This window comes from Aulonocara sp. 'chitande type north' Nkhata Bay, linkage group LG13 (genome assembly GCF_057382095.1).
Source record: "Aulonocara sp. 'chitande type north' Nkhata Bay isolate Kocher_YH1m ecotype deep benthic linkage group LG13, A_spYH_male_GT1.1, whole genome shotgun sequence".
Taxonomy (NCBI): domain Eukaryota; kingdom Metazoa; phylum Chordata; class Actinopteri; order Cichliformes; family Cichlidae; genus Aulonocara; species Aulonocara sp. 'chitande type north' Nkhata Bay.
In genome coordinates, this window is record NC_141356.1 from 28,281,056 (window position 1) to 28,295,806 (window position 14,751).

Below are 14,751 nucleotides of genomic sequence, written 5' to 3' on the forward strand. Positions count from 1 at the left end.
CACCTGGACAGGGGCCATGGAAGGGATCAACCCAGCAGCAAGACCGGTATCTACTCGTACAAGAAGAGGACAGCTTCACGGTCTCTTCACGTTGCACAGGTCCTTGTACAGTGACAAGGACACTAGAAAAAAGCACATCTAGAGAAAAATCAGTCAGGAGGGTAAAGAGTGTCTCTGGTGTCCCTCAAGGGTCAGTGCTGGGACCATTTACGATTTATCTCCTCTGTCCAGAGACAGACTTTCATCATTTTGGTGTACAGTTTCATTTTTATATCGATGACTCTTTTTCTACAAAACCAAGAACCTCTCTTTCCTCCCCCTTTTCTTATCTCCATTACCTCAATCAGACCAAACTCAGTGACAATAAAATGCAAGTTTTTACAAAATTACGCCCTTTTATTGTCTCTATAGATGGATGTCAGGTCCACAGTGTCAAAAGTCTTGGAATCATCTTGGACAATACTCTCTCCTCTACTGCCCACATCAGTAATGCCTAATTTCACCTATGTAGCATTTCTAGACTACACCCTTTTCTCTCTGAACACAGCACACAAGTCCCCCCCCCCCCCCCAAAACCTCTCCTTAATCCATTTCAAATGGTACAGAACTCAGCATGAGTCATCACCCTCATCGAGTCTATTACACCTATTCATATCCAGCTTCACTGACTCCCTATTCCTCAGTGTATCCAGTACAAGATTTCTCTTCTTACTTTTCTCCTCCTTTCCAAGGCACTTAGCACTCCTGTAACTTTTAGACCTCACTCCTCACATCCCTTCCAGCAGCTTCAGCTGCTCTTCTGATTGCTGCTCACTTCAGGCATCATGGGTGCCTTTAACTTTGCTGCACCTTTGCATCTGATTGCCACTTCACCTTTGTCAGCTAGACTCTATGACGTAATTCAAATCAAAACTCAAAAACAATAACTATTTTGTTTTATGTTTTAAGTTCATATTATTTGTGTCTTTAAGTGTCTTTCACGGTCGTTCATGTTTTAATATTTTGTTATAAGGTGACCTTGAGTGCTTTGAACAGCACCAAAAAAATGGATGTATAATTATTGTTATTAGGGGGAGAGCAATAGTCTGTGGACAGCACATATGGATCCGCCATGGCCTGCAAAACCATCCTCTTTTTCAAGGTGTTGTCCTGTTTTTGGCTCTTGAGTATAGCTGTTGTCACTTTCATTTGCACCAACGGAGGTGAAAGAGATTCACAATGGTTTGTTTCCTAATTAAATAGATTGACATCCCTGAAGTTTGACTGACTTCATGCTATATTGAGATGACAAAGTGTTGTCTTAATTTATTTTGAGCAGTGTATATACAGTATATATAGTGTTCTCCAGTCCACACCCAAACACAGTGAAACTGGAGCTACAGATCAAAGGGGCACACGTATGTATTGATCTGTTATCTTAGTTCGAGGCATCAAAAAGTAAGCTAGTACTCATGCACTTTTAAATTGGATCAAACATTTAAAGACAAGTGTACTAGCCTTGGTACTGAAAGAAGTTTAAATCTTTTTTTGTGAGTTATTAAAAAGCTTTCACTGACCTGTTTGTATTGATACATTTAGCACTGCCTCAAGTGACCTTCTACTGTTTTAAAGTATGGGCTCCATAAGTGAGACCAATGTGTTTAAAGCATGTCATCATTCTTTATTCCTTCTTTGCCTTGCTTCAGTCATACAGTCATGGGAAGGAAAAATTGTGGCAAAAATTAGAGAAAGAAAGATGAATTCAGCTTTTGTCTTTGTGGCTCTTCAGAGCTTTAAAACTATGTAAGGGGAAAGGTACTGCAGTAGGATACTGACTGTTTTGATGTACTGTGGTGCACAAAATCCTAATGGTCTCTCCTAGCAAGTATTAACATTGTCCCAGGACCAGAATGGCAACCACGTTGGTCCTTTGCTACAGACAACTGTACATTTGCATTCAAGGTTTACTTAACCCTGAGCCATCATTGTCATTAGATCGTTTCTACAAAACATCTCATTGACTTTCAAATTTTCAGCAGCAGGCACTGTCTTCTGACCAACTCCAGGAGTGTAGAAATCCTCATACTAACCAGCCCCTCAGGACCACTTCAAAAACCTGGGTCATCCCAGGCTTCAGCTGGGTGGCAAGCAGAGAGCGTCTACAGGAGGAATCTCAGGTGCTGCCACCCAGTGACAGTGTGTGCAGTCGCTTCACAGAGGAGGACGGAAAGGAAATGAAACAACCCGAGGAGGTTTGTTGTCCAGCCTAGATATCTCAATCAGATGATATTGCTTAATTTGTTATCTCTTAAAGCTTCTCTGCTCCCCTTCTTCACCAATTAAAGATTTTACATCCTGTGCCAAGAAACTTTTGTAACTGGAGATTTCATTCTTCTAATAATCAGTGTCTTTCATAAGCCCAGTGAATAAAATTTAAATGTTGTCATCTATATATGTCACAGAAAGCCAGTAAAACCATGAAATTATTTCTTATCACCAGGCTGGTGCGGGCGAGCTGTCAGAGTGTGATGCCTTACCTCGTCTGTTTCGCCACCAGAGAGTTGAAACCCAAGAGTGCAGGAAATTTCAGCATCACAAAGCTCTTATTAAAGTGGGCTCTTTTCCCCATGGAGACCCCGTCCACAGCATAAACATCCCATCAATCACAGTGCATCAGAAATCTTCTGTGGTGACCGAGAAGTCCCTTCTTCAGGAATCATTCATCTCCCAAGTGCCATTAAGAGTAACTTCAGTCTTTCTTAAATGTCACATTGCATCTGCAGGATTACTGTAGTCACTGCAGAGAAGTGTGTTCATTCTGTTAAATTGTTACTAATTGATTTTAAATATACCAGGGAGTGTTGCTCCATCAGGCCTCAAATTACAGGATTTTAGCCTTTTAGCTCTAACAAAACTATTTCCTTTAGTTACAGATCAAAGTGTCTGGTCAGAGGGGTAGTTTGGGAATCAGCATAGCTGGTGGAAAGGGCTCACTGCCTTACAAAGATCACGATGAGGTGAGTGCTGGTGGAGAAGCGTCGGGTATTGCTCAATCTCTTGCAACACTACATTTATAGCGCATCGTTTGGCTGCCTGACTGAAGATGATGAGAAGCAGCTGCCGAGGTTCTCATGGATTTGCTGGTTTTAGTCAAACTCATATAGATCTGTGTGCAACTTGAAGAGATTACCCAGTCACAAAAGGCTTTTGTTACATACTTAAACAATAATTTCATCCAAGGTTATTGTGTCTGTTTCTTTTCAGGGCATTTTTATTTCCAGAGTAACTGCAGGGGGGCCATCTGAAAAGGCTGGAATCCATGTTGGAGACAGACTGCTGGAGGTATTTGTAATAATTATTAATAACTTCTGATTTAATCAATATGTGCAAAGGTCTTGAGCCACCTCTCATTTCTTTATATTTTGCTTCCAAGCAGCCTTTTTAAAAGTGGTCAAGCAATAATTCTCCAGGCTTTCTGAAGGTCTTTTCAAAGTTTTTCTTTCCCACATTTTCAGCCCTGTACATGAACATTTTCAGTTGTCACACACACACACACACACACACACACACACACACACACACACACACACACACACACACACACACACACACACACACACACACACACACTTCTTTAGTTGATTCTACAAAAAAATGTCCAAAATTATAGTATATAAGTATTTTGGCATATCTCTGTATGTTGTCTGACAGTCGTGTCCTTAAGAAATAGGAATAATCCAGCTAAGAAGATGGATCTGGTCCTTCAGTTGATCCATCCAAAGTTCACTGAAGCATATCAGTGAATGGATGGCTGTGAAAAAGCCATTCCTAAGGAACATTCGGCTCCTTCAAACGCTTGGAGAACTATTCCTGAAGACTACTTAAAGACATGAAGAGATAAGCTTGCCTAAGAAATTTCAGACTCCTTTGAAGATTAAAGGTACATGCCAAATATTTTGATTTAATTTTTACCTTTAATATGGCAGAGTACCGTATTTACAAGTTTCAGTAAATTGCTACACCTTTTTCTCATTTTCCTATAGCCAATTATAAAGAAAGCAGTGTTGGCTCAAGACATGTAAGGGTGCGGTATGTGCAAGTTTGTGAAATGTGAGTGAATTTAAATAACACACAGAGATAAAACTCAGGTACTTCCCATTGATGTTCCTCTTCTGACCAGTGGAGGGCATCATAAGACTAACAGAGGAGACAATCACTGCTGTGAGAAACAGAAAACCTTTAGACATGCTATTTCAGTACTTATGGTGTGTGTGTGTGTGTGTGTGTGTGTGTGTGTGTATGTGACTCCTCTGACTCATGCTCCTAGTTTCATTGCTCCTCAAAGTGTAATGTGACCATCACCCTCCCAGGTCAATGGCATCAGCATGCAGGGGGCGACCCACCACGAAGCGGTCAGCGCCCTCAGGAATGCTGGGAGTTGCATCAAGATGAAAGTGCTCAGAGAGAGGCTTCTACCTCGAGTGGTGCGTGACCTGGATGTGTCTCAGGATCCTCGGGACGTGGCTGGACGGCAGCTGTGCAGCCAGCACGGCGGAGGCCAGAGTAAACAGCTCAAGCTGCAGAGCGCAGAAGACTGTGTATCCAAGAAGATTGAGGCGGTTGTGTGCAATGGCAACGGCATTGTGGGTGGTTTACAAATATATATTATATAGCGTACAAAACGCACTTTTTCCCCACCTGCCATGTGTGGATTGAACCTTCAGGAAACAGCACTCCTTGAGTAATTCCTTTGCACCTCTTCCCAATTTGCTCTGTTTCTCTTGTTTCAGTCTGATTTGGAGAGTGATCTGAAAAGGACTGTGTCTGAGCTGGTGGCGGAGGCTTTAACAAAAAACGATTTCCTAGCAGGGGGGAAACAGACGATGACAGTAAGCAGATTTCTTATCCTTCCTTCTGAAATAAAACCTATTGTTATTATTTTTCAGGGAAATCTTAGTGTCTTGAGACACATCAGGAAAAGCTGAAACTGCCCCACAAGTAAAAATATTGTATTAACAAAAACATCACAAGAAAAATAAATTTTTTTCAGTAATGTCTTAATGACAAATGACAAAATCTTTTGTGGAAAAACTAAATACATGACCGGCCTTAGACACTAGTTTTGTGCTCTTAGGAGAAATGGCTTTTTTGTCCTTATTTTTTATCATAAACACAGAGGTCACATTCTAGTAATGCATCTGGTCTCCATCCTGTTGAAAGCTTCATTTGATTTTAACTGTCACGCAGATGGACTTACATTATATTCAATCACTCTTTGATAAGAGGCAGCTTACTATGTGCAAGCTGCCCAGTCGCAGAAGCAGCCAAACAACCTCCCAAACCATCACATTTCCACTGTTCTGAGCTTCCCAGTCGTTAGAACTTTTCTTATGAAAAGCTGTTTTTTTATCTGCTGAGAGCACGTCTGCTGCTACCGTGGCTGCTTAATTTGCCTGTTCTGGTCAGACATACTCATTAGTAAGCTAATATTTCTGCTCTGTTGCTCTTTTTGTACAGCAAAGGCTTCTTCCTTGTGTGCCTGCAACACATTTTCTTTAAATTGTAGCGCGATGGTTGCAAGACTTACCTGCAGATCTTGGAGGCTTCCTTTTGCAACTAGAGACTGTGTGTGTGAGCTGAATGTCTTAGGGCAAACTATCTTGGCAATATTAGCAGTCATTAAAAACCTGCATCCCTTGTTGATGATGTTTTTTCATTGTGTAAAGACTTTCAAACAAATTGACTTGCCAGATGTCTGCACAACCATGAAGGCTTTGGGGAAAATGCTTAACATTTGGCATAATGTCACCAAACACTTCAACAGAAAGCAGAATGCAAGAATCGGAGAAACCATATTCCACCTGTCTCTCACTAAGGTAGTGCTGATATTGGACACCTAATTTGGAACTCCTGACTCTAATCTTAATGGATTTGAGGATGTGCACTTAAATAAACCTTTGATTGGATTTTTTTCAGTTGGCTTTTGCTCAAAATTATTGCTTCGTGTTTATGAGAGCCAAGAATAAATTTTTAGTGTACTTTCTCAATTAAAAACAAGCAAACAAATAATAAGAAAATGGTTGCAGGGTGTAAATATTTTATGTCTTGGCCGTGAGTAAGTCTCAGTCAATTGATCAAGTAAAAAATGGGACATCATCATTTTTCCACCTGAGTTTAAAAGAATGTCCTGTCTTCTGGAGTAGTAGATACTACTATTCTTCTGAGACTTCAGCGTCTTCACATCATATCACCTGATAGCTTGCCTCTTTCCTTACTCCATCTTGTTTCCTTCTCTAACAATCATGTGGCAGATCCCCCGGATCATCCTCACTCATCCCTCTACCTCAGATGAAGATGTGGAGCTCTTGACACAAAGCCCCTGCAGAGAACTGCTACATGACTTTGAGTGTCCTGGCAAATGAGTGCACGCTGACCGCTGTGACAGTGCTTTCTGTCTGCCCTGACCACAGATTGGTGCTGCAGAGGTGCAGGACACAGACTGTTACTCTCCAGCTATTTGCTTTATTTCAGTACTGAAGCTTCACTGATGTTACTGTGTAGTCTAGGTTTGAAACAGACTGTTGGATTGTGGTTTTTACTGTCACTGCAAAGCTTGTTTGCCTGTCAGTTTCAACTGCTGCTGATAGTGTTTAATATTTTTAAAGCTTTAAATGCTTATTAGAAATGTTTGTTTTTTTCGTGCAAAGCTGAATTAAGACGACTGTACAGCTCTGCAAAGTCCACATAAAATACAGGTTGGAATGTCAAATGTGATCACTTAAACAGCGAATGATTGCTAGATACCTCTGCTTCACACCACGGAGTGTAAGTAATGGACGGAGAGGCACACAGTGTCTCCGCCCATGACAGTGTGAAGCCCTTAAACCTTTTATAGCCCACGTTGTGATAAATTGCTACATGGATGAACAGAGTGCACAGCAGGGAGTCTGAATCCCACAGAGACCTGAGACTGACTGAACTCCGCTTCTCATCTTCACACACCTGCTGTATGAGCAAAACGCACACTTGTGAGATTATACGCAGAGCTGAGGGAGAGAACGGACACATCGCAGGAGGAATCTGCAATCTCGCTTCCACAGCCCTACAATGTTCGGACCGTAAATGCATAATTACATCGTGTTACTTTCTCAATAAAAAGCAGCAATATCAATATTCCAAGAGGCTTTTATCTGAGTCGCAGGAGGCGTGTTTACTTGTGCAAATGTAAGATTGCACAATGCTTCTGTTTCTGTTTTCACTCTTCCTTTGCTCACAAAAAATTGTCTGCTTCTTTAACATATGGTAGTGATGACTGCTGGGTGATATTCCTTTAGGGATACAACCTGTTTGGAAAGCACACCCAGTGTGCGAAATTCAATTCAGAGTCTATTGAAACTGTCTCAAGAGGCGTTTGTTTAAATTCGCAGAAGGAGATGAGGAGGATGAACATGGATTTGGAGGACTAGATAATAAACTGTGAATCTGGGACGATTGTCACAGTGCATATGTTTTCATAAGTGCCTTTACTGTAGGAAACAAATTCCTTTGACAATGTCAGATTTACTGCAGTGATTTTTAGTCTTCAGATAATGAAAAACTTTAGGTTTACGTGATTCAGGATAGCTTTGAACCTTGGAGAGTTATTTCTTATTTTAGCCTTATGTATACCGTATATATATATATATAGGTATATTATATACTTATTGCTTTTATAACAGGCACATAAATTACCTAACTGCAGACTTGTTGCCTTGCAGGCTATGTCTAAAGACACATCTTTGCAGTTAATATAGTCATATTAGTTATATTAGTTCTTATTAGTTGAATTAGCTGGCAAGCTTTTTCCGATATATTTTGCCAACAATTATCATTTTGACAGCAAAAATAACATTTCTGGATAAAAATGACATACTAATTGCCCATTTTAACCCAAGTCTTGAGGTTTAACTTTGTCAAACTATGTTCATCACTTGACCATAAGGCAAAACAAAATAATCTGAAATGCATTAGTTTTAAAAATGCATAAACATTTTTGAATATTAAACTTCCAAAATATGTCCATACATTTTGAGAAACACAATCAAACTATGGCGTTATTTTTCTGCCACTATTCTGAGCGCATGTAAAAAAATTTTTGCAGGTGCAAGTGTTGCTCAGTTTTTGCATTGGCGCTTGCTCGCAATGTGTTGCTTGCGCTCTCAATACTTCTGCCCGTGAGCGTTCAACTCTTTCTGTACACCGTTATATTTGTGCCACAAAACCAATCATTCACAGACTTACGGAAGAGGATTAGGGCCACTGGAAAAAAATCAGAGAAAAAAGTCAGAATTCTGACTTTTTTCTCAGAATTCTGAAAAAAAATAATTTTGATGAAAAAGTCAGAATTCTGAGAAAAAAAGTCAGAATTCTGACTTTTTTCTCAGAATTCAGGAAAAGAAGAAAAAAAAAAGACTTGCCCACTTTTTTCCCCCAGTGGCCCTAAGTACAGACTTGGATGCAACTAATTTGATTGACTGTTTTGGTCTCCAATCAGCTCGAAATGACGAAATGCAATATCCCAGAATGCATTTCGTTCACAACTCAAATGAGGTAAAATAAATTTCGTCTCAAAAAGCAACACTTGCACCTGCAATTTCTTTTTTTACGTGCGCTCAGAATAGTGGCAGAAAAATAACGCCATATTAAACACCATTTGTAAAATTTACAAGACATTTCGCTTGAGTCCAGACAACATTTACTATTCTTGAGCTCATTCATTCATGTGTAACATGAACCAGTGGGAAGGGAGACGCCTCCACAGGCAAGAAAATCTTATTCATGCATTTTTTTCCACAACCTCGACTGAGAAAGAGCCCAAATTTGTGAAAGCTTCAAAGACGTCAAAACGCTAAAACACAGTTTTCTTGTCTGCTATCCAGTTCCATCCGCACGCATTCATAATGTTACAGAGTAATGAACAACTGAACACGCATGTCTCAGCTGGGTCCATCATTAGCACACGTGGAAGCTTTTTGCAGGGAAGACCTTTTTGCTTGTGTTTCAACTATTGTGCCGTCATAATCAGCGTCCCTTAGTGGCTTCAAGAGAAGAAGAATCCAGTGCTGTTTGTTTGGATTAGCCATGATTTTTTAAATTTCCTTTACTATTTATCTCCTCCACATAGTGCAAACGACTGCAACCACTAACACAAGCTTGAAGATGTTCACTGTCGTCAAGAACAATAACTGTGTCTGAAGCAAAACTGCAGCCGTGCGTTCGTGTCTGTTTGAGGGAGAAAATGTAGTTGTGGAGACTCCATCTGTAGCAGGAACTACTGAAAAAAAGCAGTTTTGAGTATTTTGCAGGCAGATCAGAGTCTTGAAAGGCGCAGGTGTATGGTTGACACCAAATAAGGAGATAGCATTCAGGGGTACACGAGGTTTGACATCTGAGAGCTGAGTTAATGTAATCATGTAATGCAGTAATGACTATGATGACAGCATTATGTCAAGATAATTGCTAATTCAAATGCTGATTTGCTGTAAGTGGATTAGACACACATCTCTGCTGATGTTCACTTATGCCACCCAAATCGATGTGTCACTACACTCGTAAGAAAATCTCCTCAAAGATGAAAGCTAAGAGTCATGCTTCCTGCCTACATGTGACTCTCCCCCACACCCTCTTATGATGGATGCCAGATGTCAGGTGAAACACGATCACATTTATCGTTCGAAGCTGTAATTTAAATGTTGAAGCTATCAAGATTTGCCACTCAAAATGCATTTCGGGCACTTGTCGAATACTTATCACGATAAAAGAAAATGCCAATATTTCTGAGAGTATACAACAGTTTGAGTAAAATAGAAAGGAAGAGGAAGCAGGGTTGGAGTACGCTTTATCTTAATGTGTTTTTCTCTGCCGTAGACAGGCAGGAAGAGGGAGACAGCAGGGTGGAAATGGACAAGAACAGCTGTGACAGGAATGAAGAATGTAGTGTACGTAAAGGATTAGCATCCACTTCAGAGGTCTGTTTTCACTCACTGATAAGGGAGCCGGGAGGTCGATGTTGCAACAGGGTAATGAATTCTGTTTCTGCTTGATATCTCATTATTGCAAATGTCACATTGGTCTGCTGGCTTACAGGACTCTAGGTTATCTGGACACTGTAAATGATCATCTGATATTATATAGAATTTTTATTTAAAAGTATATAATTGTTGTTCATTCCAAAAAATGACAGTAATTTTATAATGCTGTCCTCGGTGCACCAAACTGCTGCATTCTTGGTGGTTACACGTGAAAATAGGACAAAGGCGCTATTATTCAGTGTTCTCTGCTAATACAAAAGCTTTGCCAAACAACAACAAAACGTTCAGAAACGCCTTCCTTTGAATCTTTTTTTTTTCTAAGACACATATTTTTCACAGAATAATCCATTTCACATTCATCTCTTTTTGTTGTAATCTGGCCTCTGTCAGACAATATACTTTTGTATATTCAAAGGAGCTTGCAAAGAAAAGTGTCAGTTCTGAACTGAAGAAGCTTCTCGGATGAGAAGTGAAAAGTCCAGACGCCTTTCATTGCAAGCTCCTTTGACTACGATGACCTGGATGACTGAGAACCTTCACAGACATACTTTTTTATATGTGTAACAGATGATGTCTGCTTCACCCATCAGCCCTCCAACCATCCACTTCAACTCCACACGCACACACACCCACAAAACTGACTTGTCCTTATAAGATAATCTTTATTAGTCCCATTTGTGGGAAATTTGCATGCATGGGAAACACAGAAACATGCCAAGGAAAATCCACAGAGGATCACACACGATGAAAGACTATAAGGGACTTTAAGGGTTCAAGAAACTGATGAGTGATGGGAGAGAGGAGGGGGAGGACTACAGGTGAGCACATTTAACAACAGACGATAAGAAGAAACACCAACACAGGAAAGGAAACAAACCTTTCAAAAGCCAGACATGAATACTAACACTTATCAAGGAATCGGAGAGGGGCCAAGGCATAAATATGGAAATGAGACAGAGGGTTGCACAGTGAAATACTAGGAAACAAACACTTATACAAATTACAATAGACACAAGCTAAAACAAAAGATAATGTAAAACCTATTTAATTCAGTTCTATTGATTTTGGTACTTTATATTCTAAGGTAAATGCCTTGCAATCATACAACAATCAGAAGCAAACACTTGGGCCATCCTCAGCTACCAGTTGGGTGTGAAGCTCTAAAACAATAAAAGTAAGAAAAATACTGAAAGAAAGCTCCCACTCAGGACAGTTTCTTTTGTGTGTCTGACTGTGAAGCAGTAATTTTAGTAACAGTAATGCGATTACTGAATTTTTTGAAAAGTAATGCTTTCTAAAACCGTGTTACGGACAAAGTAGTATTATTACAGTGAAACTGTAAAGATTTGTGGGTGACAACCGGATCAACTCAACTGAGTTGTGAGAAATGTGAGGAAAAAGAGAGAGTTTATTTTAAAAGAAAGTCAAAAGCAAAATGAAACAGTTGTGGCTATTTTTCTCCCGTGTGTGTGCTGCTCCTGTTGTGAACATTGTTACCACTGCCCAGCAGGCAGATTGCTGTCTGCAAGCTATTTGTGGCTATTATGTGTCTATAAAAGGAAATCTGCAGGGTGATACACACACCAACAGTAATACACTTTGAACTTCATGAGAGGAGCTGAAAAGTGGGCATCCTGCTTTCCATATCTACTTTGATTTCCATGTGAAGTCATTTATTAAGTCTGGACTCAAGAGAAACTTCTGGATGGGGAGACATTTGAGACCGAAATGGACAGTTTAAATCTGAGTACGGGAGAGGTAAGATGGTTTGGAAATATATATACTTTTTTCTCTTGAAGACATTTAAACTTCTTCTTGGGTAATTGCTATAAAGCTGAAGTGATGCGACTGACCCGCCTTTGCCTTCTTTTGACTTTTGTACTTCCAGTGGAGCTAGTTTAAAATGACGTTTTTAGAAGAATATTTCCCTCAAGGCTATTTTCCTGCTAGAAAAAGGAAACCAGGAATTTAATTTGAATGCATTAACACTATTCTGTCTAAACAACACTCTCTCTGTGCTCTCTACCAGCCATCACCACCCTCCAGGCTTACACACATAAACACTTAGACGCAGTTTATTTTCAGTGGTCCGGTGACTAACGGTTGCCACATTTTCACTCAGAGTAATTTCTCAGTGATTTAATGCTAACTTTTACTACAACAGAACTATAACTTACAAGAATAGAACTTATAGTAATGCTAATATATAGCTGGAACTTTATATATGACTTTTATTAGCTACAGTATCACTAAACTTTCATTTTTCTCTACATGCCTTTTTATCCATGTACATGTTGCCCTAAAATTTTCAGGCGTTAACTGAAATGCCTTTACATGCTTTGCTGTTGTTATTGTATGAGATATGTAATGATAATATTTGTTTATAATCTTGAGCAACAGCCTAGTGAGCTCTGAAGCAGCTGGCTGTGAGCTATATTTGCACAGACTACGCTGGAGGGGTTGTGTGTTTGCTGTAATTAAACTCTTTGCTTAGTGGCACACCCAACTCCTTATGCATGTGCTGTGGCGCAGCATGTACTGCTTTGATATGGATTTTAGCATCTGTGGAACACAGCAGTCTGGGCTTTACAGCTGTAATTATGGAAATTAACTGAGCACTGTGAATAACAAGGACTGATAACAATATGTGAGAAGTTAACTCTAAATTTTTAGATATTAAAGAAAAAAATGCAAAAAGTGCACAATATTGAGGATATTAAAACTGTGATAATGTTGAAGAAGCATAACATCCTTGGCATTCATTCATAATGCTGAGATTGCTCAAAACAGAGTTTTCATTTTGCAGGAGGTCACTTTATGGGAGTCCCTGAAGGCTCCCACACAGGGTGGTCTCCTTCAGGAGATGATTTAATGCAGCTTTTATAAGGTCTTTGGGACGGGTTTGACAGACCACAAGACATAACTGAGTGATGGCACTCGCACACAGTGAGGACACACGCAGCACACTAAGCCAGTGGTGGCTGGAAATGTGATCCATGAGGACATCATGACCTCAGCAACACTCAAACATTCACGAGGGCTTCGCCAGGCAAGTAGGAAATGCCTGTTTTAACCTTTCACCATGTAAACTTACTCTGCTATGACTACAGAGGACTCACAAACAAGGGGGTTTCATAATAACACAAGTACATAAACAAGTTAATGTGATGACTCAGGATTATTTTAGCCTGAGAATTTATCCAGGTTGTTTATAAAAAGCTGATTAGTGGCACGTTGGATATAACTGAACCTCCTCACGGCCACAGAAGTCTAAGATGTCACAAAACTCAAAACAAAATTATTGTTGTTGTTTTAATGGTAAATTGCACTTAAAATTGGACTATTCATCATAGAGACAGAAAAGGTACTGACAGTGTTAAACTTAACCTTAATATTGTTTCTGGTAAATATGAAAAAAAATCATCAAATGCCACTATTGATAACTATTTTTACACACACACACACACACACACACACGCAAATTGAGAACCTTGTTTTATTGCAGTTTAAATAAATATTTCCCTCTCTCTGCTCTTACTGCATACAATTCATCATTTGCTAGTTCCACAGCTTCTGTATTCACTAAACATGCAGCCTAAATATGATCAGAAGCATTTTCTCCAAGACACCCCCCCCAAATAAAATGTTATGTAATCATTTATTCAGTTTCCTTATTAATTATTTATGCATAACACCCACCAAAACAGAGGGCATCGCACCAGGAAGTGCTGTTCCAGCAAAGTTATACTACTATATATGCATATATAATTTTTACCTAATATATAGTGCTGATAAATGGTCAAAGAGTTTTTAAAATTTTAACAACAGCTTATCAAGCTTAAACGTGCTGCTGTTGTTCAGCTGCTGGTTTTCTCTTTCTGGTGCGAAGTGGGCAATAAACAAACAAGAGAGATGGACTCACGACAGAAAAGCCGATCAGCTGATCATTAATCAGTTTCGTGATTGAAGTAGCAGCAGGAGAGGGAGGGAGAGAGAAGAGGCACTCGCACCATATATGGTTCGATCCCAGGCTGCCTCCTGGTTGCATGCCAAATATCCTTGGGCAAGATACTAACCCCATGTTTGCCTACTGGTGGTGGTCAGAGGGCCCGGTGGCGCCTGTGTCCGGCAGCCTCGCCTCTGTCAGTGCGCCCCAGGGCAGCTGTGGCTACAATGTAGCTTGCCATCGCCAGTGTGTGAATGTGTGTGTGGATGGGTGAATGACTGAATGTAGTGTAAAGCGCTTTGGGGTCCTATGTACTAGAAAAGCGCTATACAAATGCAGGCCATTTACCATTTACCATGGTTGTTAAGCTTAACGCTGGAATGCTTTACAAACATTCAGAGATGAACTTACACACCTTGCAAGTTTTGTGAGGTACTTTTTTGATATTTAATGGTTCGGATTACATTTTTTATTTCTTTCTGATATCCGATCCAGTAATTTAGGTCAGTATTGGACCGATACCGATACGTAATATCGGATCAGTCCATCCCTAGTATATATCATATGTTTCTAATGGACTCTAGTTGGTTCGTGTAAACTGGGAGTCTTCCTCACACACTAAGGTCAACTATTCTGTGCTGGGACCAGTTCTGTTTACATTATGCATGCTTATGTTAGGTAGTATTATTAAAAGAATAGCATACATTTTCATTGCTATGTAGATGATAGATAATACCCAGATTTATGTATAAAGAC

At 39.8% G+C, this 14,751-nt stretch overlaps 2 protein-coding genes across 8 annotated transcripts in view; both read left to right on the forward strand.

Moving 5' to 3' along the window:
* The first annotated feature begins 584 nt into the window (after positions 1–584).
* On the forward strand, positions 585–7,465 carry LOC147316314 (disks large homolog 1-like). Its single transcript, XM_086258123.1, has 7 exons — positions 585–2,231; positions 2,480–2,722; positions 2,907–2,996; positions 3,244–3,321; positions 4,350–4,622; positions 4,770–4,868; positions 6,291–7,465. Exons 1-7 carry the CDS (start codon positions 2,214–2,216, stop codon positions 6,399–6,401), a joined length of 912 nt encoding a protein of 303 aa, XP_086114249.1. The 5' UTR covers positions 585–2,213; the 3' UTR covers positions 6,402–7,465.
* A 4,094-nt stretch (positions 7,466–11,559) lies between these two features.
* The window catches only part of mlip (muscular LMNA-interacting protein), a 50,906-nt gene continuing 47,714 nt past the window's right edge, over positions 11,560–14,751 (forward strand). For 4 of the 7 annotated variants that reach the window (XM_086259719.1, XM_086259718.1, XM_086259721.1 and 1 more), the window contains exon 1: positions 11,565–11,807. In XM_086259719.1, the coding sequence (XP_086115845.1) occupies positions 11,778–11,807 (30 nt within the window). In that variant the 5' untranslated portion in view covers positions 11,565–11,777. Of the gene's footprint in view, positions 11,808–14,751 lie in introns of all 7 variants that reach the window. The other 3 variants (XM_086259717.1, XM_086259722.1, XM_086259723.1) reach the window with 2 other exon arrangements.